Source organism: Lagenorhynchus albirostris, chromosome 2, assembly GCF_949774975.1.
Source record: "Lagenorhynchus albirostris chromosome 2, mLagAlb1.1, whole genome shotgun sequence".
In the NCBI taxonomy this organism is placed as follows: domain Eukaryota; kingdom Metazoa; phylum Chordata; class Mammalia; order Artiodactyla; family Delphinidae; genus Lagenorhynchus; species Lagenorhynchus albirostris.
Window position 1 is genome coordinate 90,507,046 of NC_083096.1, and position 27,718 is coordinate 90,534,763.

General features: G+C 41.9%; 1 protein-coding gene across 4 annotated transcripts in view; it reads left to right on the forward strand.

Moving 5' to 3' along the window:
* The window catches only part of SORT1 (sortilin 1), an 81,399-nt gene that overhangs the window by 36,881 nt on the left and 16,800 nt on the right, over positions 1-27,718 (forward strand). For 2 of the 4 annotated variants that reach the window (XM_060139440.1, XM_060139442.1), the window contains exons 3-12: positions 254-327; positions 10,473-10,575; positions 11,108-11,272; positions 14,427-14,500; positions 17,391-17,440; positions 18,328-18,458; positions 22,032-22,176; positions 23,041-23,196; positions 24,814-24,920; positions 27,575-27,677. In XM_060139440.1, coding sequence (XP_059995423.1) covers positions 254-327; positions 10,473-10,575; positions 11,108-11,272; positions 14,427-14,500; positions 17,391-17,440; positions 18,328-18,458; positions 22,032-22,176; positions 23,041-23,196; positions 24,814-24,920; positions 27,575-27,677 — 1,108 coding nt within the window. The remainder of the gene's footprint in view (positions 1-253; positions 328-10,472; positions 10,576-11,107; positions 11,273-14,426; positions 14,501-17,390; positions 17,441-18,327; positions 18,459-22,031; positions 22,177-23,040; positions 23,197-24,813; positions 24,921-27,574; positions 27,678-27,718) is intronic. The other 2 variants (XM_060139441.1, XM_060139444.1) reach the window with 1 other exon arrangement.

Genomic DNA, 27,718 nt, shown 5'->3' on the forward strand with positions numbered 1-27,718 from the left:
TTCCTTTACTGTAATGTGGAGTTGATTAGCTCTGTCTCACTGCTTCAAATGTAGGCGATGAGACCATCTCAACAAAATGAGTGGAAATTTTGAATCATTGTAAGCCCTAATCACTTGGTCCTTCTTGGTTTTCAGATATAGTATTGCAATGTAGGCTCCTACGAAGCAGGGCTCCTGGCAATCGTTCAGATGGTCAGTTGTTGCAAGCATGTAATCGGACTATGTTTCTTACCACATGCTTTTGTCTCTCCAGATCATTCTCGTCTTGACTACATTCCATGTACCACTGGTAATTATGACTTTCGGACAGTCCAAGCTATATCGAAGGTGAGATGCCTAGCATATGATTGGGGCATCTGACTGAGTAATGCATTGTGAATGTAAGTTCTCTGCTTTTCTAGACATGATGGGATCCAACAGTTGATTTAAAAGATCTTCTGGCCATCTTAAATTTTCACCAGACTGTCACACTCAGCACACTTTTTAATATTTATCTACTTAGCAACCTGAAGAAGTATGAAAAGGGATCTAGTTCCAAGGAAATTAGGTTGACCTGACTGAGTGGCAGAACAGTAAAGGAAGATGAAGGAAGTGTCTGTAGGGGTGTATGCATATTAATTTAAATGGATATTTGTGGGGAGGTAGCTTAGTGTTTAACCATCTTTCTATTTATTATGAGCAAAAAATGGTTTTTATACCCCTGAAGTTACAATACTTACTGTATCTTCCAAGTGAATTTTTTTTTTTTTTTTGGCCATGCCGCACAGCTTGCAGAATCTTAGTTCCCCGACCAGTGATCAGGCCCAGGCCGCCACAGTGAGAGCGTGGAATCCTAACCACTGGACTTCCAGGGAATTCCCCCAAGTGAATTTTTTTTTTTATCTAACATTTTGAGCCCCAAACATTGTTTTTAGATCAGGAGGAGGTTCTCAGATCAGACGTACCAAAGTGCCTGGTAATGATTGTGGTAATGTATGTTCTGGAACCATAGTCTGTACTGTGACATTCACAAAGCTTTAGAATTATCTTCTCAAAGGTACAGCTTGGGGGCTTCCCTGGTGGTGCAGTGGTTAAGAATCTACCTGCCAGTGCTGGGGACACGGGTTCAAGCCCTGGTCTGGGAAGATCTCACATGCAGTGGAGCAGCTGAGCCTGCTCTCTAGAGCCCGCGAGCCACAACTACTGAGCCCGCGTGCTGCAACTACTGAAGCCCGTGTGCCTGGAGTCCGTGCTCCGCAACAAGAGAAGCCACCACAATGAGAAGCCCACGCACTGCAATGAAGAGTAGCCCCTGCTCGCCACATCTAGAGAAAGCCCACACGCAGCAATGAAGACGCAACACAGCCAAAAATAAAAAATTAATTAATTATTAAAAAAAAGTATAGTTTGGTTAAAGAGTAGGGTTCTTTTCGTTACCCATAAAATTCAAAACCAGCTAATATCCAGAAGTTGTTGATTGTCTTCCCAATCATTTGTTTCTATCCCATTTTTCCCCTAGAGACCTAAAGAAATTTGACATTTCAGCAGATGACACAGAAATTACCCTCAGGGCCAAAGGATCTCCCAGGAGCCATCATACTTTCTCAGGGTTCTTTTTTGATTGTTGGTCTTGGCCAAGATGGGAGTGAAACTCTGAGATAGATCAGCCCAACCGCCCTTCCTCAATAGGTGACCCTTGACTGCTGCTCCTGAGCCTGGAGATGGTGCTCTCTGCCCTTTAGCACAGTGACTTTAGCTTAAAAATAGGCCAAGAAGGAATTGCCATCTTGGAATTGTTGTACGCTCCATGAAGGCAGGTTCTTGACTAACTTGGGGTTCTCTAGCAACTAGCCAAATGTCTGACACATAGCAGGCAGGCAGTACATATTAATTGAATGAATGAATGGCTTGCCTTCTCTAATAATTCTTAGACTAATAATATTTTTGATTTGTTTGATAAAGATTGACAATGTATTATAGAATCCTAGTTCTAGAAGGGCTATAATTTATAGGTGACTTTGTTTATTAAGTTAGAACAGTAGTTGAACCATTTCAGACATATGAAAAGTATCCTGTTTTAGAAGGGAAAAAAATGCATTAAAATTTTTGTAACTTTAATAACTCTTTCCATTTTTTAAAAAAATTTGCTGTTGTAAAATCTTTCTTTATGATATAGTTTTTCTTACCAATGCACCTTTCATTAAAAAAAAAGCAGGGCTTCCCTGGTGGCGCAGTGGTTGAGAATCCACCTGCCAATGCAGGGGACACAGGTTCCAGCCCTGGTCCGGGAAGATCCCACATGCCGCGGAGCAACTAAGCCCCTGTGCCACAACTACTGAGCCCACGCACCGCAACTACTGAAGCCCGTGCACCTAGAGCCTGTGCTCTGCAACAAGAGAAGCCCCCACAACGAGAAGCCCGCACAAATGAAGACCAGCACAGCCAAAAATAAAATAAATTTTTTTTAAAAAGCAATAAAACCATATTATAAAACATTTGGAAATTTTAAAAGAAAGAAAAAATTCACCCCAAAGTCAAGTAATCTTATTTACAGTTTATTATCTTGATTTTTCCCCTATAATGTTATACCATATGGCTAGATAGTCTAGGAAGCAACATGGTATAGTGTAAAGTTGCCAAATTTTATTGGCATATAGGCCTGGGATTGGATCTCAGCATTGTCATTTGTGAGCAGAATGAACTTGGGCAAGTCATTTAACCTGAGTCTTTTTGGACGTCTTTTTGGACGTCTGTAAAGGAAAGGTGATAATAGCGGCCACCTTAGAGCTGCTGCGAGTTACGCTTTGCGGTGCCTGGCACGGAGTAAGAACTTGGTGCTCTTAGCTGCTACCGTGCCAACGGCCAGATATGGTATGTAGCCAGCATGTACTGGCACTGTGGTAGAGTTTTTTAAATGAATTGAAAGCCTTCCGAACCAGTTGATAAAAAGTGCCTGACAGCAGGTGCCTCCATGACTTCTACAGATGCACACCCCCCTTCCCCGCCAACATGCAGGTGTTAGTAACGCTTGGCGTTGCAAACTATAACCATTCTGATTGGTCAGTGCTCGTACCATGATACTTGTCATATTCCCTCTGCTAGTAACCCATCATTTTTGTTAGATTGAAAGAATTTATTTAATCATTATTCTCTTGGACAGTTAAGTCGTAGCTAATTTTTTTTACTATTGTTAATGCCGCTGTAATCAATATCACACATATATGTCACAGAAGATGCCTATTTCCAGTTTATGTTTTGGTAGCAAATGAAAACCTCCTCTCTGATTGATCTCTACATGTTTTGAAGCCTTTATAAACTCCTTCTCTTGGTTGAATTATCTCCTAAATCTGTTGCCTCAGCCATTTTTTTGCTTGCCTTCTGAATTCACTTTTTAGTCTCTATAGTGCTCTTTAATCCTGTGGCTAGAACTGGACCTGACAGACCTGCGTCATACCCGTGGGGAGTGAAATGTGTATTCATGACTTCTTTTCCTATTCTTTTGATTTTCAGCGTTGTGCTTACTTTGAGACAAAACCAAACCAAACAAAATGGTATCACTATGTTACTGTTTAAATACCTACAACCATCTGACTCAGCCCTTTTCCATCCTATATTTGTCTAGTCTTGTGAGAAACCACTAACATGCAGTTTACCAGAGAGTAATCCTATTTGTTTCTGGTATACTATCATGTTACTAAGGTTCTTTTTCTTCATTTTGCACAGCGGGTTGTTTGTTTGTTTGGTTGGTTGTACAAAGGTCATTTTGAATATTAATTACTTCCTCCCTGCTGTGAAGTGAAAACTCTTCCAGAGTTTAGGTGGAAACTGTAAGTATTCCTTGTTGCCTCTCCAGTTGGGCTGGCCTGGCCTGGCCTGAAGTGACTCATGTTGTTGGACACACCAGCCAAGAGGCACATGTTGCTTCAGAAATGGGAAAGGGAGGGAGCAGTTTGATCGAAATGAGTCCTGAATATGCTGAACTTGCCTAACTGAGGAATAAAATAAAAGCCTGTTGAAACTACTCTGAAGATTCTTCTGTTTTTCACAGCTTTAATGATTGTATTATTTATTGGATTATCTTTCTCTGCTACATCTTATGTAGTCAAAGGTTCATTTGGGATTCAAATAGAAGGCAGCTGATCACATGCCACCTGCCTTGAGTAGTACTGCATGGAGGCGCACACAAGGAGAAGGAAGTTGTCTCTGTTAGCTGTGCAGAGTTGGAGCATACTTCAGTCGTCAGGTTGTGAAAGAGGATTGTTGAAAGATTTGGGAAATAAAGTCCCTAGACATTAGTGTTTGGGTAGAATTGAATAATATATTAATATCTTCAATTAAAAGGAATCATGTTTGAATAGTATAAAGTTTGATTCTCTGTTAAGTAATATTAATTCATATAATAGATTATAAAGTACATTTGCCTCTCACTTGCAAATATGAAGTTAAAAAGGAAATAACTGGCTACAGTTAAGATGATAATTTGATTTTTGGCAACTAAAAGATGTTTTGCACCTTTTTGTTTTATGGCGCCTTGAGTCTAACCTTTCATTGTAAGATTAGCTACTTAGTAAAGCACATGTAAGCATTATGTACAGCAAAATTCTGTACCAAATTACCAGAAAACTGCTGGGCTATTTTATTTGTGATTTCTATTTCCTGTTGAGAGTTGTTCAGATTTTGGAAATTAATAAGGGAATCTCTGAGAGATTTCACATTAAATTTTATTCCATAGTCAATGTAAGTTTTTCAGGATGTTACTTGAGGTTTTAAAAAAAAGGATAACTTGGGCTTCCCTGGTGGCGCAGTGGTTGAGAGTCTGCCTGCCGATGCAGGGGACACGGGGTCGTGCCCCGGTCCGGGAAGATCCCACATGCCGTGGAGCGGCTGGGCCCGTGGGCCATGACCGCTGAGCCTGCGCGTCCGGAGCCTGTGCTCCGCAACGGGAGAGGCCACAACAGTGAGAGGCCCGCGTACTGCAAAAAAAAAAAAAACAAAAGGATAACTTAAAGATATAGAACAGATATTAAAGCAAAGTTCAGTAAACCAACTTCTCCAAGGCATGTCGTTATGACAACTTTTTTTTTTTTTTTTTGCGGTACGCGGGCCTCTCACTGTTGTGGCCTCTCCCGTTGCGGAGCACAGGCTCCGGACGCGCAGGCTCAGCGGTCATGGCCCACGGGCCCAGCCGCTCCACGGCATGTGGGATCTTCCCGGACCGGGGCACGACCCCGTGTCCCCTGCATCGGCAGGCAGACTCTCAACCACTGCGCCACCAGGGAAGCCCCTATGACAACATTTTTAATGATATGCTTGGTTCAGTTTTCACTGCAGTAGATCATTAACAATGACTGCATATTTTAGTTACAAGGTTAGCATAAATTCCATCTACAAAATATATTTTCCTGCTTTTTATTTCTTAAAGAAAAAGTTTATTGAAATGTATGATGATGGCCTTTTACTACAGCTTCACTTTTACAAACCTAGGGCATATAAAAATCATGAAACGAGGTGGTTTTCGTCACTTAAGAAATATTCCCATGAAAATACCTATTCTTAGGGTTGTCTTGTTTATCAAAGCAAAATAAGGACCTTAGTTACATACTCATATTCCTTCTGATAAAAAAAGTTTTGTGATTTTACTTACAATATTTTACCCTCTTTATTTTCCCTCTTATATTTTCCAAATAGCTATAGAAAACATGCATCCTTTTCCAATAAGGATAACACACAATGAAATATTAAATAAAAACACATAAGGTAGCATCAGACAGTTGGGGTAAAAAAAGAGACTGAAGTATTAGGAATTTAGTCTAATGTAAATTCAAGTTCTGCCAATTTTACCTGGCAGTGATTTCAGGTCTGTGATTCTTTTGGCACATTTTAATAACCTACATTCTCCTTACTGATCTTTTAACTGGAAATCTCAATCCAGTTAATTGTCATTATTCACGATAGTTATGTTCTACAGTCTCCGTGAATACTGAATTAGTGAATACTGAACCATTGCTCCTGGGGCAAATACAGAATTAGGTTCCTGCAAACCTCTGACCACAACATTCATTTTCATCAGTTGATCAGTACATAATCTTGTTTTGTGTGTGTTTCTGTTTAAAGATACCTTATGTGTATTATTGATTCATTAACATTGAGCTCACAGCCAACTCATGCCAGAAAGAAGCTTATCTAACTCACGTGTTTTCTCCAGAAACACTAAACAGCACTTCAACACCATGCTTGGGGGCTATTTAAACAGCAAAGCACCAACAGAAGGCACAAAAATGCAAAAGGCATGGTACTATATAGACCGTGAGGACGATACTCAGGCATAGTATAAGAGCTGAAACAAGAAGGCAGAGTGGCCCCTTGTTGGACCTCAGGTGGGAACATTTTTGACTCAAATTTTTTTCTCTGCCCTGTGCATGTCTGCAAATGACTAGGAAAGTGCCAAGAGTATGGGATTACAAATCTTAGTGAGTAGGCAGATTTGCAGGTATGGAATTCGTGAATCATGAAGATTAACTGTATAAGCTTTCCCCATTAGTGAAAACTATAAAACTATCATTTTTTTAGTTGTCATCCTTGTTGCTTTTATGTAATAATTTATAGTGACTTAATCATGGCAAAAATGAACTAAAGGAGTAGAGAAATGGTTAGTCCTGAAAGCAAACCAAATGAGGATATTTGTGCTTTTTTGATTGTTGAGAAAAGTAAAATATAAGATTCTCTGAGATATTATAAGATTCTTTTTTTTTTTCGGTATGTGGGCCCCTCACTGTTGTGGCCTCTCCCATTGCAGAGCAACAGGCTCCAGACGCGCAGGCTCAGCGGCCATGGCTCACGGGCCTAGCCGCTCCGCGGCATGTGGGATCTTCCCCGATGGGGGCACGAACCCATGTCCCCTGCATCGGCAGGCAGACTCTCAACCACTGCGCCACCAGGGAAGCCCCAGGATTCTTTTACTGTTACTTCTCGTTAAATGTCTGCAGGTCAGATGCCCGGTGTCACAAGTTCCTCTCTATTGTAAATGAAAAGTGCTCAGAAACAAGGGTGTAATCCTTGGCTATTGACATTTGGGTTGAGTGTCAGTCAGCATGTGAATCTTCTGGAAAAATGCCCTCCTGAGTCTTTCATCTTACTAGGAATTTTTTTTTGCATCCGTTCATTTATTCATTGGTTTATCCATTCAACACTTTTTTTTTCTTTAACATCTTTTTTGGAGTAGAATTGCTTTACAATGGTGTGTTAGTTTCTGCTGTATAACAAAGTGAATCAGCTATATGTATACATATATCTCCATATCTCCTCCCTCTTGCGTCTCCCTCCCACCCTCCCTATCCCGCCCCTCTAGGTGGTTACAGAGCACCGAGCTGATCTCCCTGTGCTATGCAGCTGCTTCCCACTAGCTATCTATTTTATATTTGGTAGTGTATATACGTCCGTGCCACTCTCTCACGTCGTCCCAGCTTACACCTCCCCCTCCCCGTGTCCTCAAGTCCATTCTCTACTTACTAGGAATTTTGATGCTATATCTTACCAGGACTCCATGTGGTGATTACCTTTTTTTCCCCATTTATTTAAATGTCTAGATTTTTCATGTTCTTTGGGGGTATTAGGCTCTATTCCAAAAATATTTGTATTCCAGCACTATTTTTTGTTATAAATGTACATATTCTTATGCGTGTTTATACCACAGATTTAAGCAAAAGTGATCATTTATTTTTAGTAACCAGAAAGAGCAGATATTAGGATTGAGGTATAGAATTGTTATTAAAAAGACTTATCTCTAAAACAGATGGTTTTATAGGGCTTTGTTAATGTTTGACTACTGTTCATATCTCTTTTATCATATGGAATTTGAAAAGTGATTTATTTTTCAGGGTGTTTCATTGATTTCCTCTTCCTGATATATCATGTATGCTGATATAATGCTGATAAAAAATAAAGCTACTTTAAAATAAAGTGCTATATTAAAATATATCCCTGAGCCCAACGCGGCCTCCACAAAACCCTACTTTAAATCCTACCAGGTTGAAACTAGTCCACTGTGCTCCGTTTGTTTAACTGGCTAAAGTGTCAGAGTGTTGCAGCAGATGATTTTTGTTTCGCTCATGTCGCTTCCTTTTTCTGAAGGGCAGGGATGTGTTTGTTGTGCCAAGTTCTTGAAAAGCAAGCAGACTTGTCAGCAGGGTTGTGGAGGGTCCCCGGGATGTCGTGAAGGAGCGGCAACGTGTAAGCGGGTGATAATCGAACCACTGCAGACCACTTAAGACGTTGTCTGAGCTATTGATGATACAGGCACTGTAGAACTAGGACATGTTTATGCATATCTCTTTTTTTTTTTAGTAAATGTATTTATTTATTTTTGGCTGCGTTGGGTCTTCATTGCTGCACGTGGGCTTTCTCTAGTTGCGGTGAGCGGGGGCTACTCTTCGTTGTGATGCGCGGGCTTCTTATTGCGGTGGCTTCTCTTGTTGCGGAGCACGGGCTCTAGGCGTGCAGGCTTCAGTAGTTGTGGCTTGCGGGCTCTAGAGCGCAGGCTCAGTAACTGTGGCTCACGGGCTCTAGAGCACAGGCTCAGTAGTTGTGGCGCACGGGCTTAGTTGCTCCGCGGCATGTGGGATCTTCCTGGACCAGGGCTCGAACCCATGTCCCCTGCACTGGCAGGTGGATTCTTAACCACTGCGCCACCAGGCAAGTCCCTATGCATATCTCCTGGCCTGCTGTTGGGAAGATAAGAACTCTTGTACTCCAAAGCCAAGAAAGAGTAATACGGGAATCAGTTGGGTGGTACCTAATCCCTGTTTTATTTAACTAGGACTCTTCTCTGTGTATGTTCTGAGAGATGGGAAGACAACTTAAAGTCCCATGTAGTTTGCTTTAGCATTCTGTCAGGGACCTGTACAGACACTGAGAGATTCTTCCCTCCTGTGTCTCTGCACCTTCCTATAAGCTGATCTTTCCTGCCAGGCCACAATCCCTGGCAAGGAAGAGAAAGACCACAGGTTGCAAAGGAAGAATTCCTAACACATAATTAAAAGTTGTCTCAAGTTCGGGGCTGAGAGTTAAGAGAACTGGACTGTAGTTTCAATTTTGCCCTTAATTAACTGGTTGACTTTTGATGAATTGCTTCCCCCTGAACCTCCTCATGTGTGAAATGAGGGATTTGGACAAGGTGTTCTCTTCAGTCCCTTGTATCTCTCATGTTCTGTGGGTCTGTGATTCTTTCTTTGTTGAGGCTGCTACCAAAATTGTACCATCTTTTAAGTCATATATACTATCATTGAAGACCACTGTACACTGTGTTTATCACTGGGCAACTAACTTGCAGTACATAGTGGTCATCACTCGTGGACATTGAAACTTAATGAATATTAAGATTTTAGCATTATATATCGTAACAGAACTGTGTATAGTATTAAACCTGTCAAAATTAAACAGCTACTGACTTTGTTTTCTTTTATTTTTTGAAATCTAAACATGGAATTTAATACCTCTCAAAGATACTGTTGGAATGAACTTTTGGGAAAAGCTTTACCAACCCAAAAGTTGAGATTAAGTTTCTTTGTCTTCCCTAGCTGAGTGCTGCATGCATTAAGAGACTTGTGCTTAGGGATGGTAACTTTGGTGGGGGACTTAACTTACAGCTTTATTGTGAGTACTGTGCATTGGTAGATTAGTTAGAAAGCCTTTGGCTACATTTACCAGAGATCCCAACTCAAGCTAGCTTAAATAATAAGGGAATTCATGGCTCATAACTAAATACAGAGGAAGGATGGGTTTCAGGGTCAATTCAGTCCAGGGTCATAGGTTCTGCTTCTCTGGAATTCCAGAATTGCCTCAACAGTACTGTCCACTTATGTTGGCTTCATCTTCAAGTTGTGTTCTCATTGTATCAGAATGCTTATAGCACTTTTTTGTTTTGCATTCACATACTACAACATGGGGGTTTCTCAACCTTGTGCTGTTGACATTTGGGGCCAGATAATTCTTTGTTTATGGGACTCCTGTGCATTGTAAGATGTTTAGCAACACCCCTGGCCTCTACTTACTAGATGCCAGTAGCACCTCAACCCTGAGTTATGATAATGAAAAATGTCTCCAGACGTTACCAAATGTTTACTTGGTGGGGTTGGGGGATGGGGCAAAAATACCCTGGTTAAGAACCACTGATCTAAAGGAAGACAGATCATTTCATTAGGTGGTTGTCTTAAATGTGTTTCCTAATAGACCCCAATTCCCCCCTTTTGCCTTACTGGCTCAGCCTGGATCACCCCCTCACTCCTGACCCCATCACCCATGAGGGGTTGGAACTTCTTTCCACTAATCAGGCCCACCACTGGAGGTACGGGTAGAATCAACTTCCCTGAAGCTGTGACCTCTTGAGGAGGGTGAGTGCTTCAGTAAAGTCGGCGAGAGTGATGGAAGCTGGGTGGGAACCCAACAGTGTCCGTGACCTCTGCATTCTAAATTTGTCTTTTTTTTCTTCCTCTCAGTGAGGACTATGGAAAGAACTTTAAGGATATTACAAATCTCATCAATAACACCTTCATTCGGACTGAATTTGGCATGGCTATTGGTCCTGAGAACTCTGGGAAGGTGAGACTCATTCATACATATACAAAGCTGTGCATGATACCATATACAGGGCTGTCAGATGTTGATATTTGAATGATCCAGTGGTACACAGCAATATATTTAGTTTACTATTACTGTGTTTTAAAAATTAAACATGATTTAATACTGATCACAAAAGAATGGAATTTAGCACACAGATTCTTTTTTTGGACCCTGTCCAAGAGGCACCAAAACTCTTCATAATTATGTGGTGGTTATTTAGCATTGTAAGGTATACATCTTAAGGCAACATTTTAGTCTTTGGGGAAACTGGCTAATCTCAAACTGACCAGGCTCAACTTCATAGATATAATATACTGGCTCAATTCAGGACAGTATTTTTTGATAAGACTAATACTTGAGGAGTAGAGTGTACCAATTAATCTGTTTTTTTAACTCTTCTTACTTTTGGAACTAAAATTTTCTTAACAAATGTCTGGTGAAAATGGTGCAAGAACTTCCTGTAGTTTCATAGTATTATACCCTGATGCTGAACTTCCTTCTCCCTAATCAGGTGATTTTAACAGCAGAAGTGTCGGGAGGAAGTCACGGAGGAAGAATCTTCAGATCATCCGATTTTGCAAAGAACTTTGTTCAGACCAATCTCCCTTTTCATCCTCTGACTCAGATGATGTACAGTCCTCAGAATTCTGATTATCTTTTAGCTCTCAGCACTGAAGTAAGTTAGGTGAAGAGCTTGTCTTGCCTTTTGCACTTTTATAGTCTCAAAATATACTGTCTTAAAACGACCCTGTAGGTAATGCTTTTTATGTTGGACTGTAGTGCCTTCTTATGGTATGAAGTATCTATTTTTTGCATTTTTTCCTATATGGTAAAGGGCACAGTTTTCATGTGCTATCTATTCCAGATAAGTATGATGTCTAGTTGTCATTACAATTTTTAAAAATTGAACAGATATGTGCTGTTGGAGTAATGAACTAGAAAACAGTTTAATGTAATCCTTCTTGTTCTACAGGGGACAAGCATAAATTGTCAAACTCCTAATGATGTTATTGTTCCTTTCCTATGGCGAAACCACATCTTTATAATTTTTTTGTTTAGGTCCTTGGTATAAAAGCCTGTTGATTTCTGTCTTTGACACCCATGTATTAAATACCCAGAGTCTTAAACCCCTGCACCCGCTACCACATTCCTATACTCTCCCCGGAAACCAGTGTCCCTCCCTGTCCCTCCTGCCTCTCTTCTGAAAGTTCCCTGAGGAGCAGCTCAGCTTTTCCTTTCCTGGAGGATCAGTCTCCTGTATCATGAATGTTAAGGGCCCAGAGTGGCTGAGTTGCTAGACTATGATAGTCGTAATTGCCCTCTATATTTATGTGGCTGTCTCTCATCTTATTGCTTAGAGTGTGGTCTAATGACCAGCAACATCAGATAGAAACCCTTGGGAGGCTGGTTTAAGATACAAACTCCTGGGCCCCGATCCAGATATAGTATGTTGGTGACTTCTGGTTGCGAGGTTGCTCGTGTTTTTAACAAGCTCCCCAGCTGAGCCTGCACACTAAAATTTGAGAGCTGTTGCTGTAATGACCATTGTGGGGACAGAAATAGGATTATCAAATATAGACAAGTTGGGCTGAACAAACGGATGGCATGGAGAGGAGGAGAAGGGCACTTGGAAGAGAGGTCTGGGTTCTGGGCCTTCTTTGGGCAGATCTTTGAGTTGAGGTGAGGCTGGAGGACTCAAGGAAGGTCAGAGTTAAGCTTAGCCAAAGGAGGCCAGAGGAAGGAAACTCGCCTTCTGGGTAGGCTTTAGATCTTAAAGCAGCAATTCCTGGGAACTGGCTTTCAGCAGCTTGAGCTGAAGGCCCTTCAAGGGAACAGAGAGACCCCTGTAGGAATGGACAGAACCATTGATCTGCCTTTGGCCACCCCATCACAATTATCAAGTGTCTTACGCTTATCAAACCAGGTTATCCTCAGGAAGAGGCAGGCACAGTCTGCCTTTATACCTGAAATTGCTTCCCATTAAGGGTAAGTCTGAAGTACAAGTAACCAGGGTAGAGAAGATGGGCCAATTTGTACTAAAGTGCAAATAGGTGATACCAGACCCTTTCCTGTTTCTGAGTAGAATTAGGTAGATTAGAAATGCTGGGAGGTGAACATTACTAGAGGAGGAAAAGTTAAAGAAAGAAGAATGGTGGGTGAGAGTGGAGGAGGACTGAAGGTAATTCTGCCTAGATCTGCACCATTTAATTTCAGCTGTACTGGGACACCTCTGTCCCACCTCCACTGAATCTGGGCCCACTAGGCTCGTGTTGCCAATGTAACTGAAATTGTCAGTCTCTGCTGCACTTGAAAGTGTTGACCAATCCTTCCACTTGCTTGGCTTCTGTGACATCATTCCCTTTGTTTTTCTCCTACCTTCTAATGGTTGCCTCTTGGTCTCTTTTTTAAACTCCTTTCAACCTCCCCTTAAATCCCTGCTCATTTTACTCTGAACAGTCTCTTCCACTCTTACATTTTACTACCACTGTAATGCGTAAGAGTCTCAAATCCCTGTCTCTGGTCCTGGCTTCTTCCTAGGGCTGCAAATGCCTATCTTGCTGTCCCCTGGGTATCTCTAGCTAGATGTCCCACAGGTCCCTCAAACTCAATCTAAAGCTGACGTCTTCCTTGCTGTGTCTCAGACATGTTGTTCTTCCCTTCATCCTTATGCTGCCTAAAGATTCCACAGTGCTGCTTTCCCCTCGCCCAGAATCCCAGAGTGTTCAGCTCGCGCTCGCTCGCTCGCTCGCTCTCTCTCTCTCTCTCTCTCTCTCTCTCTCTCTCTCTCTCTCTCACACACACACACACACACACACACACACACACACACACACACACACACACACACACACACACACACACACACACACACACACACACACACACACACACACACACACACACACACACACACACACTCCGTCCTGCCCTACAGGAAAAGCCGTCCAGTTCTACGGACTCCAGCATCTAAATTCTTCCTGAGCCGCCTCCTCCCAGCCGTGGTGTCAGGCCTCACTAACTCTTAATGAACTAATGTGGCAATTAGTCACTGCTTTTCCTGCTTCTAGTCTGAACCCTCTGAAATCCATCTTTCCCACTGTCGTCCAAGTATTTCTCTTAAAAAAGTAAAACTAGTTGTGTCATTCACCTACTTCAAGTACCTCATATAAAAGAAAGACCAGATTCCTCAGCATGGCATAGAAGGAGTGCACCCCCAACCCAGCACTGGCTCCTCCTGTCTTCACCTTGGAATGTGTGCTCCACCTGTGTCTGAAGGCTTTAGCTCCCTGCATACACTGAGATGTTTCATCACCTCTCTGCCTTTGCTTGTACTAGTCTGTCTTTGTGCAGTGATATCTCATCTCCCATTTGCCTTCTTTTGGTTACACTGCTCATCATTTAAGACTCAGCTACCTTCTTCACAAATCATCTCTGATGCAGTGTCCCTCCTTTCCCTGCTCTTACCCCAGAGACCATATTTCCGTAACACTTACCACATGTATTGAACTTCCTTATGTGCACCCCTTGTTAAACTGTGAGCTCCTTGAGAACAGGGAGTGTGTCGTATTCATCTTTATATCCCCAGTGCAACGACTGGTATGGTGCCTGGCACACAGTAGGCACTTCATAAGCATTTGTTATTCTGAACTTGCAAGACCCCAAAGGGCCCCCATAAACCGTGTGTGTGTCTGTGGAGCTCAGGAAGCTTGGATGGAATTTCAGTGTGTGTTTTTACTGTCCTGAATGATTGGATATGAGTTATTAAAGGTCATATAAGCAGCTGCACAGGATAAAGCTGGAATTTTGATAAGTCATTTATAATCTTTCAGAATGGCCTGTGGGTGTCCAAGAATTTTGGGGGAAAATGGGAAGAAATCCACAAAGCAGTATGTTTGGCCAAATGGTGAGTAACAGAACATTCCATCTGTGCTGGGCCCTAAACCTTTCCTGACGGTGCTGCCAGGAGTCACAGGAATAAATATTGAGCACTTACTATGTGCCGGGTACTCTTCAGGGTGCCATAAGGGATGCGAGAGAGGGGTATGCCGCAGACCTTGACCTGGAGGAGCTTCTGATTCTTCTGGGAAAGAAGACTTAGTCTCACTAAGTTTTAGAATGTAAAGTATAAAACAAGGCACATTACTGAGTAGCTGCTGCCTGCAAACGGTTGATTTTATGTAAATGGTGACATCAGCTGCAAGAGCATGAAGTACAGCGTTGATTTGGGGACTTACATACTTCTCTGCACACAGAGATCTCCTCTAGAGATCCATTTCAGTTATGTGGAATGTAGTGAGGCATCAGGAAGAAAGCTCAAAGAGCTTCCCGACTGCCAGAGTCACACTGTCCGTGCACCAAAATCCATTGACTTCTCTCGGTGCCCCTCCCCAACCCCGGCTTACAGACGATGGAGGGAGGGAGGAGGCTCCTACATGGGAGTCGTGTCACCTTTGTTCTAACCTGGATCGGCTGCTAGTCGAGGCTTAACCTCTCTGGGCTTTAGTTTGTTCCTTCTGTGAAAGGAGATTTGTTTGGGGAATTGGGGGGACGGTTGAGCAAGAATTATGAGCCTTCATACCTCCAAAACTCTGATTAGGCTCAGACCCTTGTTTAGAGCCTCTTTCTTCTTTCTCTTTGACTAATTTCAGCAAGTTTGTTGATCTGGTTTCCCAGTTGATAGCAGGTTGCTGCCAGAGGTGGGGCATGTTGAGTGTGAACAGCAAGCACAGGCCAGCCTGAGAGTCCACTGCCTGGGAGCCACATGGAGGCAGGAGAACTCTCAGAGTAGGCAGACAGAGAACGCAACGGGATGAAAGGATTTAGTGCTGTGTCAAGAGAGCACACAGGCCTCAGTAACTTCCAATAGGAACACTGTTACCGTTTCATACGGTTGACGTTGACGACGATGGTCCGTAATCCCAAGGAAGAGTTCACTATTTAATGTCCTCTACTTAGGGAGATAGGGAAATGTGTAATATAGACATTGCCAAGTATGTCTACCAAAATAAACTATTAAAAATGGTGCTTAAGTAAAGTGTCCTTTTTTAGAAAATGCTGGTTAAATTAGGTTTTTACAGCACCACTGTGGTACACGTGTCACATCTGCTTTAATTTTATGTATTTTAATTAATTGTGTTTATATCTTATATGGTCTTATCAGGAAGGAATTTTTAAACTAACAAAGTTAACAAATTATTTCGCTCCTGATAGACCTAAAATACGGAAGGTGTGTTCAAATAAGACTATAATAATTTTGATCATTAAAACTCACCTTTACATCTGTATATCAAATCAGCACAGTGTATGCTTTAAATATCTTACAATTTTATTTGTCAGTTATACCTCAGTAAAGATAAAGAAATAAATAGAAAACTCATCTTTAAAACTAAAAAGTTATTTTAAAGTGGTATTTTATTTTGTATCCTATACAAGATTTTTTACTTTTGTAACTTGTTTCTCTTCATGGTGTCTAAATATAAGATCTGGGCTGCTGGTAACTATTTACTCACCTTTTAGATCTTTGGTTTCTAGGAAGTTACAATCTAAAGTTCTGAAAGAACATGCTCAGACCCAGCACCCTTTTTTAATTGAGTTACAGTTGATTTACAATATTATATTAGTTTCAGGTGTATAACATAGTGATTCAAAATTTTTATAGATTATATTCCATTTATAGTTAAAAAACATTGGCTGTATTCTCTGTGCTGTACAACATATCCTTGTAGCTTATTTATTTCATACATAGTAGTTTGTGCCTCTTAATCTCCCACCCCTATCTTGCCCCTCCCCTCCTCTCTCTCCCCGTTGGTAACCACTAGTTTGTCCTCTGTGTCTGAGACCCAGCACCTTTTGCTGGTGCTAATCTATAAGTACTATCAAGGTCTGAATCTAGTTCCCTGGAAACTCCCTTTCCAAGTTAGAACTTAAATAATTCAACCTCTGACCTAGTTGTCTATTTGAGGTGAAAGAACTAAATTATTTAGTTCATGCAAAGCATTGAACTAGGTTCTAAGGGGAAACAACAAAGCATAAAACTTAGTACCTGCCCTGAAGAACTCAGTAGTGTAGTAGGAGAGATAAGACAAACACTATGCAATTAAAATAGCCAAACAGGAGACAAAGGAGTGCCAAGTGGCTGACACAGAGTAGCACAGGGCTCTCGCACAGGGTTTCTCAACCACAGCACTAATGATGTTTGGACTGGACAGTTCTTTGTTGCGGGGGGGAAAGCCTGAGCATTGCAAGATGTTTAGCAGCATCCCTGGCCTTTCCCCACTAAACAGTTGTAACGATCCCCCTCCCCCAGTTGTGACAACCAAGAATGTCCCTTGGGAGCAAAATTGCCCCTGGTCGAGAACCACTGCTCTAGAAGTTTGCACCAAAGAAGGCTTCCAGTTAGAGTGACAGGGAACACTTCATGGAAGAGTTAGATTTTAACCTGGAGCCTGAAGGTTGTGAGGGTAAGATTTGGTCACACGAGAGAAAAGTGTTTTAAGAAGGAAATGATATGAGCAAATGCAAAAGGCAGCTTTGGAGAGTGTAAGGAGACCCGTTTGACCGGCTGGAAGAGTTCACATAAAGAAGTGGTGGCGTGTGGAAAACGCCTGGGGCCAGACTGTGGGAACCTTGATGTGAGGCTGTGAAAGAATCGGTGTACAGCATCCAAGAAGGCTGTTTTGGCTGGTACCCATAGGTGACCCTTATTAGACCTGCTTGGAACTAAGTGACTAAGGTTGATGCAGTCTGTTAGCAGTCTTGAACCGTGTCTTTTCTCTGTCTTTGCCTCACTGTAGGGGATCAGAAAACACCATCTTCTTTACCACCTATGTGAATGGCTCCTGCAGTAAGTATATTTTAGTCCCAGAAAAGAGTGTCCTGGTGTCCATTCATGGTAGAATATTCTGGGTTGTAAGAGGTAGAAGCATCAAAGATGTTTCCATTCTCTTGTTATTTTAATAGCTAAAGATAGCTAGCTGTTAGTGATTTTTAAAATCTTGAAAGTACAAACAACCAAGTACTATACTCTGCCTCGATCAAATAAAAAATGAAGGCTATACACAGAGACAGTATACTTAATTTTAGCAGTGTATTTACATAAAGTAAATATGAGGCTACAAACAACAAATTGAAATGCATAGTGATTTCTGCCAAAGAACATGGACTGTGTTTGTGTAGGTGGAAGCCGCTGGCTTTCCAATCAGCGGCACAGTTTCGAAGCTGAAAGCGTAATCTTTCATTTATTCATTCAGCGGACTCATTTCGTTTATCCATTCACTTGAGCACCTGCAGTAGTATGCTAAACACCATCCTCAGGACGGCGAGAACGAGACACCCAAGGCCTGCTCTTACGGAGCCTCAGTTCAAGTAGGGATGTTGGATGATCAACAGGAAAACTGAAACTCAAACAAGACAACTTAAAACACAATGAGATAATTGCAAACTGTGTTGTGAAGAAAGTAAAGCAGGATGCTCTGGTGTTTTTATGCAACACTGTACTGGAATTAAGTAAACTGTCTTTCTGTCCAATATAAAACCTCACATGTATAAAGATAAAACCCAACTGTGAATTTCCTGTGTCTCATTCTCTATCCTTTTATATTGTTACCTGATTAACATGCATAAGATTAAAAATTCTTTTGCTATAAAACTAAGAACAATTCTAAAACAATTGTTTTGAACTAGAGGCTCACAAGTAAGTGAAATTTTAATTGATATTTTGTCTTGTTTAAGAAGCTGACCTTGGGGCACTGGAATTACGGAGAACTTCAGACTTGGGAAAAAGCTTCAAAACCATTGGTGTGAAAATCTACTCATTTGGTCTTGGGGGACGTTTCCTTTTTGCCTCTGTGATGGCTGATAAGGTGGGTGTTTGCCTCTTCTCTGTGGGTTCTGATGTTTCTGTAAATATGCCTCAAATAGATAGCTTTGACGACAGGTACTGATGGAGTTTCTTGCCTCTTGCAATATTTAATAAATTATGCCTCAAATAGGTAGCTTTTACTACAGGTACTGATGGAGTTACTTGCCCTTTGCATAGTTAATATCACCGTAAGATTTGGAGGTGGTTCTTTTTATAGAGGCTGATTGACTCTTCTGGGATCCTCTGTAGTTTGGCCTGTGTCACCAACTGAATTCTGGTATCTGTTTTGCGATATGTAGACCCAGTGTTTGGGCTTTACTCAGACATGGATTCTGATAAAAGCAATCTACTTGCCTTTATTATTCAATAAAGATAATGGAAATATGTAACATTAATTGAGTACCTGCTATATACTAGGTATATAGGTTCTGGGAATATAGCAGTGAACAAAACAGATAAATGTCCTGCTCTCAGAGTTTCTATTCAAGTAGGGAGATAGATACTAAACTGATCAATATGATATAATATCAGGTAATGATTAAAGCTGTGAAGAAACCTAAAGCAGAGTGAATACATAGAAAGAGGCGGGAATTGGAGCAGCGCTGTTTTATTTATTTATTTGTTTGTTTATGTATTTATTTCGTTGCGTGGGATCTACACTGTGGTGCACAGGCTTCTCTCTAGTTGTGGCGTGCGGGCTCTAGTGCATGTGGGCTCTGTAGTTTGCAGCACACGGGCTCAGTAGTTGCGGCGCACAGGCTTAGTTGACCCGCGGCCTGTGGGATCTTATTACCCCGACCAGGGATCGAACCCGCATCCCCTGCATTGGAAGGTGGATTCTTAACCACTGGACCACCAGGGAAGTCCCGGAGCAGCACTGTTTTAGATAGGGTGGTTTGGATGGGCTCTCTGAGACCTGACTGAAGTGAGAGCACAGCCGCATGGACATCTAGGCTGAGGAAGCAGTGAGTGCAAAGACCCTCAGGCTGGCGTACGCTTGGAATACTGAAGAAAAGTGAGAAGAGCAGCATGGCTGGAGCATAGGGAAGGGTGGTCCAGAGATGGGCAGCCAGTGGCCAGATCGCACAGGGCCTCTGTAGGTTGTGATTAAGACCTTGGCTTCCATTCTTCACGTGTTGTGAAGCTGTGAAAAGGTTGCAAGCAGGGGAATGGCATAACTGGCCGTCTCTTCTGACAGAATAGGTGTGTGTAGAATAGCCTCATGGGGCAGGAATGGAAGCAGCAGGAGCAGCAGTGAGAGAGATGGTACGTTGGACCAGGCTGTTAACAGTGGATGAGGGGAGGCATGGTAAGATTGTGGATATATTTTTAAATGTATCGCCAATAGTGTTTGCCGATGGATTAGATGCGGATTGTGAGAGAATAAGACGAACCAAGGATAACTTTAGAGTCTTTGGCTTGAGCAACTGGGTGAATGGTGGTGCCATTTACTGAGACGGCAAAGACTGCAGGAGAAGCAAGTGTGTGGGAAGAAAATCAAGAATTCAGCTTTGGATGCGAGATGCCTATTAGGTATCTAGGTGGAAATGTCAAGTAAACACTTGGGTATATGAATCTTCCAAAATTATATGGTGTAATCATATGGTATAATCTCATCTGGCCATGTGACTAGATGGTATCTTGTGGAGGAATGAGTCAGTCAAGAAGAGGTGGGAGGGCTGAGCACCTGGTGCCCTGAATCACCCCAGCAGGGAAAGGTTGGAAAGAGACTGTTCAAATCAGCAAAGAGGACTTCGAGGGAGGGACCAGTGAGGTGGGGGAAATAAGACAGGTGATGTCATGAAAGCCAAGTGAAAGAAATGTTTCAAGGAGGAAGAAGTGGTCAGCTGTGTTAAACTCAGCTGAAATGTGTAGTTAGATGAGTTCTGAGAATTATCCACTGGAGTTGGAAAAGTATAGGTTGTTGGTGACCTCGATGAAAGCAGTTTCCTTGGAGTACTGAAGTTAAAAGGCTGATTGGAGTGGGTTCAGAGAGAACTGGAGATGGGGAAGTAGACATAGTAACTACAGATCACGCCCTGGAGCACTTTCATAATAATCCTCCCCACAACCCTATAAGTTCATACTGTTATCTCGGTTTTTATTTGAGGAAATTGAGTAACTTGTCTAGGGTCACCCAGAGGTGGAACCCTGGTGGAAACCAGACTGTCTAATTCCAGAGGTAGTCGCCTATACACTGTACTGTTACAAAATTAAAATTCCGCTGTGTGCTTTTGAACTCTAGTTTCTACCTATAATAGTGACAGTAAGATTCACAGTAAACATCTAAGATGGGAGTTAGAAAAATAAGTTAAAGGTACTTGTCACTGAAGAGTATTTAACATAAGGAGGCTCTGGGACTAATTCTTGTGCCCTGGCTAAACTGTGTCTAGAAGCTATTTTAAACTATTTATCAGACAGTACGTGTTAATTGCCTCCTCAACAGACTCCTTTTAACAGCTAAATACTCCCTGATCAGCTTCATTATATTAATTTCTGACTCTCCTTGGCCTCTTCCCAGGCTGGCATGTTCCCTCCATCATGGCTGTTCCGAGAGCCTTCCTTAAAGAGGAGACATGTCATGTGTAGCTGATTCACTTTGTTATACAGCAGAAACGAACACACCATTGTAAAGCAATTATACTCCAATAAAGATGTTAAAGAAAAAAAAAAAAAGAGGAGACATGTCACATTTTGACTTCCCTCATGATCTCCCAAGCCTGCGTTTCATCTCCATTTTCTAGACCCTTAATTATCTAATGCTTTGGATTATGCCAGGACTGTCTCAAAGGGACCAGACTTCTATGCAGCAGTCATCATTTTAAGAATTATCTGAGGGCTTCCCTGCTGGTGCAGTGGTTAAGAATCTGCCTGCCAATGCAGGGGACACGGGTTCGAGCCCTTGTCCAGGAAGATCCCACATGCCACGGAGCAACTAAGCCCGTGAGCCACAACTACTGAGCCTGCGCTCTAGAGCCCGCGAGCCACAACTACTGAGCCTGCGTGCCACAACTACTGAAGTCCACGCACCTAGAGCCCGTGCTCCACAACAAGAGAAGCCACTGCAATGAGAAGCCTGCGCACCACAACGAAGAGTAGCCCCCGCTCACCGTAACTAAAGAAAGCCCGCGTGCAGCAACGAGGACCCAATGCAGCCAAAAATTAATTAATTAATTAATCAATTAAAAAATAAAAAGAATTATCTGAGCAAGCATATGCGAATGGCTATAGAGCCAAACTAATGATGGTCCCGACAAACCCTAATCTCTATTGAAGGAAATTGGCATGTCAGAAGTTGGGAGGTTAATATCTTAGGGGGCCACACCAGAATGAAGAAGCCAAAGAGGAAACCAGGATAACCTTACTTACAGTAGGATGGATTGTTCCAGTGCCTGGATCTTGCAAGAGGTTAGAAATAGCTTTGGTAATTGGTACTAGGACCTTTCATTTTTAACAGTTGTACCCAGTGAGGAAATGGATAATGATACATATAATTAATAATGTATCTATTCGTGTCACTGCACATGGCATCTTGGTAGAGAATTTAAAAGATAAATATTGGCATTTGTTCCAGGATACAACAAGAAGGATTCATGTGTCAACAGATCAAGGGGACACATGGAGCATGGCCCAGCTCCCCTCTGTGGGGCAGGAACAATTCTATTCTATTCTAGCAGCTAATGATGACATGGTGTTCATGCATGTAGACGAACCTGGAGGTAAGAGCTGTGCAGTGGCTCACCCTTGAAGCACAGAGATTTAAGCTCTGAACCCTGTTTTAGTAGCTTTCCTTCTTACATGTCAATTTTTCCTTTTACCCCTAGGAATTTATTACTGGCCTACTGAATACTGTGTCTTAGAGATGATATGTAGCCTCTGTTAAAAAGGCCACTTGCTTTGACCCTCTAAGGCGGTTTGTATAGTATGTCCAGGTGTTCTAGAGCAGTGCTGCTCAAAGAATGGTCGGAGGACTGGTACTGATTTGCAAATTCTTTATTACCAAATATGTATGGAAAGCAAGAGTGAGCATTTAGAAACTCTTACAGCCCTTTGACAAAGAAATTTTGTATCTGTTGACTCTAATAATAAAAAAAATTTTAAGGATTATATTTTTTCTTTCTTTTGTATTTCATTTTTCTAGTGATAAATTTTTGTTATATTTACAAAAGCATCAGTTTGTGACATAATTGAAATCTTAAAATTGATCCTTCACCACAGTTTGAGAAGCATTATTTTAGAGTGTAAAGATTTTAAAAGATGTGTAAGATATGAAGCTAAATACAGTGCCTCTGCCACCAGAGTATAACTGAGAAGAGCTTTTCTGTAACATCTGATTAATTTATTCAACAAATTCAGCATCTGCTATATTTCAGGCACTAAGCTGGGTACTAGAATTAAAGATGGCCATGAAGATCTTGAGTATCAAACCTTGATTGACTCTCAGGTCTGCGTGTACATCATGAAGGGAGAGAGTTGGCTGATGTGTGCAGTCAGTCAGTCATGTGTCATGTGTATGACTAGACTATTGTTTTCTCTCTGTTCCCTCCCAAGACTTAGTGTTTTTGTTTGTTTGCCTATTCCAGACACCGGATTTGGCACTATATTTACCTCAGACGATCGAGGCATTGTCTATTCCAAGTCCTTGGACCGACATCTCTACACAACCACAGGTGGCGAGACAGACTTTACCAATGTGACCTCCCTCCGTGGGGTCTACATGACAAGTGTGCTCTCAGAAGGTGGGTCTCGGCACAGCTCTCCTTCAGCTGAACATGTTGGGAGTGGAGGCTTTTGGGGAAACTGAGGATCCTATCCTCCCCAGTAATGTTGCTTGCCTAGTCAACAAGGCTATCCATGTAAATTCTGGCTCTCTATTTTAAATAAGTTATGGTAAATAGAACTAAGAAAGAACAAAACAGCGGCAGGCAGAAAGAAAGATTTGGGGGGTTCTACATTGTTTATAAAGTAAGTCTTCTGTGTTGGGAGGTTCAGGCCTACAGGAAGGAGTTTAGACCACTTATGCTTTTCGCCTTGTGGAGGGCGGAGTGATAGCCAGCCGAGATTCCTCTTGGCGTTCTCTTCACTGGTTCTCAGACCTTCCCTTTACTGTGGCCCAGTTGCACAAGTAAACACATTACTCTAAAGTACAAAGATTTGTTTAGGTTTTGTTTATTTATGTATTCACTTTTTGGAAGGAGGTGGGGGATGTTTGTTTTCACTTTGTGAAGACCCTGCAAAGTCCAAGTGATATTGACACCCTAGTTCCTCCCTGACCTCACTTCTAGCTCCTCTGCTTTGCTCACTCTCCTGTAGTCACTCCAGCCCTTTACCAGTCCTTAAACACACCAGAATCACACACTCGTGGCTGAGAGATTTGCACTGACTGCTCTCTCTCTTTCCCCAGATATCTGCAAGGCTGACGCTTTCCTCCTCCCAGCCTTTGGTCGTGTTACTTTCTGATAAGACCTGCCCTGACTATCCTATTTTAAATGTCAGTCTGCCTGCCCCTACACACGTACACTCTCAGTCCCCCTCAAACTGTGCAAGTCTTTTCTACAGCACTTATTTTCTAACATACTATCTAATTTACCTATGTACAATGTCTAGTGTTTGTCTGCCTCACCCTACTAGAATATATATTTCCCAAAGTTTTTTTTCCTGATTTGTTCACTGATATATTCCCAAAGCCTTACAGCAATTTTCACATAGTGGACAGGCAATAAAACATCTATTGAATAAATGAAATTTACCTTATTTGCTTTCTTTTTTGATTCTCCTTGAGAAATTCAAAGCATAATATCTTTGAATTTAAACCTGCAACAGTTTATATCATTAAGAACAGAGAATGGGGAAGACACATGAAGAAAAAAAAGGAAAAGGTAAAAGAGGGATAGGATATGGAGTGGCAGAGAGACAAAATCAGGAATTATTAACTGAGACTTATGCAGATACATTCAAATCTTGAGATTCACTAAAACAAGCCCCGTATCATGGCCTTGTCTGAGTCACGATTAGAATGCCTTCCCACTGTAGATTTTACTTCCAAGGCAAGCAAACAAGGAGGAAGAATAGATGTCAGCCTGTTAGTGCTGGTAAGGAGATAAAGGTATCTTTTTATAAGAGCATCAGTGTAGATGATTTCTGGGATCAGTTGGATCCTGTTCAGGTGGGAAGCCTCTTTCAAATATCATACTCACCAGCACTGAGCCATTTCACTGGATGTAACAAGCTTGTGGGACTCCAGAGTTCTAGCGGTGTTATATAGTCTCTGTTAGGAGAGAGTTATGCAATGATAAACTGAATTTAATAGGGTGCTTCCAGTGTATCAGGCTTAATATCATCCTTTTCCTATTCAGATAATTCTATCCAGACTATGATCACTTTTGACCAAGGAGGAAGGTGGAAGCACCTGAGGAAGCCTGAGAACAGTGAATGCGATGCTACTGCAAAAAATAAGAACGAGGTTTGTTTTACTCCAACTGTCATATGTATTTGGAGCAAAGCAGCCATTCTCTTCTGCTCTTATTAGTGCCAGCCTTTTGAATAATGAAGTTTTGTACTTGATGAGGGTCTACAGATAAAGGTGGAAAATTTGGAAATGAGGGGTTGAAATTAACTAGGATGTGGGAAATAGGAACGGCGAAGAAAGACCAAAATATTATGGCTTATTTGTCTTTAACGAAAAACAAAATTGAAGGCTAACAATTTGTGTTGTACTAAACTGCTGAATGAAAACATAGTGGACAGATGGGCCGGTGATTAGTTAGGAGTCATGATGGCAGCTATGAAACTTCAGGAATTCTACAGAAAGCCATAGACCAGCCATTCATGAGCAGTGCAAAGCTGTACTGGCCAGAAACAAATGAAGGAGAACTTGGGTGTCTCTTCCCCTCTGCCAAAGCTCCACGTGGCCGGTGGGTATGGGTGGTGACCCGGTGTGGCATGTGGAAGCAGGAGATGAGCCCTCTGAGGAGAGACCAAGAGCTAGAAATACAAACGCATTGCTCCAGGAGATCCCAGGTTTCATGATGGACAGGTCTTGACAGCCAAGAAAAAAAGGAAAAACAAAAAACAAGCTTTATGTCTGACTTTTACAGAATTTGAGAGGAGCTTAGTGGAACCCTGGGAGTTTTCTTCAAAAGTGACAGTGTTGGTAATTCCAAGCTCTCCTCAGAGTACCTGTGGCTGATATGCACTCTGCTCTCCCAGCTGGGCTTTCTGGTACACCACCCCCGTCACACCCTCTCTCTTCTCTGTATTCATGAGTGCTGTGGAGTGTCTCTCCCTATCCTGCTCCCCTTTTTCCATCCCTCCGCCCTGGCCTTGCCCTGCACCTGCCCTTCTCTCCTTAAGCCTGAGCAGGTACAGTGGCCTCTTTACTTACCTTGAAACCCTCACACTGCTGTGTCTCTCCCTCCCCAACACTCTTTGTGGTTCCCCTTTGCCTGTGATCTGGCGAATGAAGGTCCCCTCCTCCCCTGTCAGGATATCTTCTGCCTTTTCACTGTCATTGCCCATTTTATCACTGGCACGCCCCTTGTAACTTCTGCTGCTCCCGGAACACCCTGCATGTAGCTGCCTCTTGCCCACGTTATTCCTGGGGAAGTTGTACCTGTCTCCCCTACCCCCAGTTCATTAGGGTTAATGGAAATCCTAACCATCCTTAGTGCCCATCTTCAGTTAGAACTAACCATTGCTCTTCGTTTCATTAGCAGTTTGCTTGAAGCTTTTTTTTATTGCAGTAAAATATACATGGCATAATATTAACAGTTTAACCAATTTGAACCTCTTGTAAAGCACTAATTTTCATCCTGCTTTATACCTCAACTAGTTTCTGAGAAATATTTCTTAAAGACAGGACTGGGTCTTATTCAAATCACCGCCACATCTTGTACAGCATCTGAAGTATGTCAGGCGTTCATCAGGTTTATTTGTGTGGAATCATACTTTAAATATTGATCAGAGGCTTTGGTGTAGTGCGGGAATAAAGTAAACTAAGACAGATTACACATGCGAAAATAATTGCATAGTTTTTTCCCAAATATACTAATGCATTTCAGAATCAAGAATATCCCACTGAGCCTATAACTCAATAACAAAAAAACAAATAACCCACATTAAAAATGGGCAAAGGACTTGAATAAACATTTCTCTAAAGAAAATATACAAATGGCCAGTAAGCACATGAAAAGATGCTCAATACCACCAATTATTAGGGAAATTATTAGGGAAATGCAAATCAAAACTTTTGATTTGCGAGAGATCACCTCAGATCCATTAGAATGGCTACTATCCAAAAAATAAAAAATAGTAAGTGTTGACTTGGATGTGGAGAAATTGGAACCCTTGTGCACTGCTGGTGGGAATGAAAATTGTGTAGCTGCTATGGAAAACAATATGAGGGTTCTTCAAAAAGTTAAGTGTAGAACTACCATATGATCCAGCAGCTCCACTTCTGGGTATATATCCCAAAGAATTGAAAGCAGTGTCTCAAGAGTTATTTGAACATGCATGTTTGTAAGCAGCATTATACACAATAGCTGAAAGATGGAAGCAATCTAAGTGTCCATTGACAGATGAATGAATAAGCAAAATGTGGTGTATAAACACAATGGAATAATATTCAGTCTTATAAAGGCAGGGTATTCTGGCCCATGCTGCACCATGGGTGGACGGAAGGACGTTATGCCAAGTGAAATAAGCCAGTCACAGAAGGACAAACACCGTATGGTTTCACTTCTATGAAGTACCTAGACTAGTCAAACTTATAGAGACAGAAAGTAGCATAGTAGTTGCCAGCGTCGGGGGAAGCGGGGATGGGGAGTTACCGGTTAACAGGCACAGAGTTTCAGTTTTGCAGGACACAGAAGTTCCAGAGATGGATGGTGGTGATGGCTGCACAACAGTGTGAATGTACTTAACACTACTGAACTGCACACTTAGAAATGGTTAAGATGATAAATTTTATGGTATGTGATTTTTACCACAATTTTTTTTAAAAAGAGTATCCCACGGAAGTCTGGGTTAATACATTCAAAGCCTTATTAGAAGACTCTCCGAGATGAGAAAAAAAATTTCACCTTTGGTTTTAATCTAAGCTTTGCTTTCTTTCCACAGTGCAGCCTTCATATTCACGCTTCCTACAGCATCTCCCAGAAACTAAACGTTCCAATGGCCCCACTCTCAGAGCCTAACGCTGTTGGCATAGTCATCGCCCATGGTAAGCAGCCCACCCTCACTTCCGCAGGAAGAAGTGGCTGA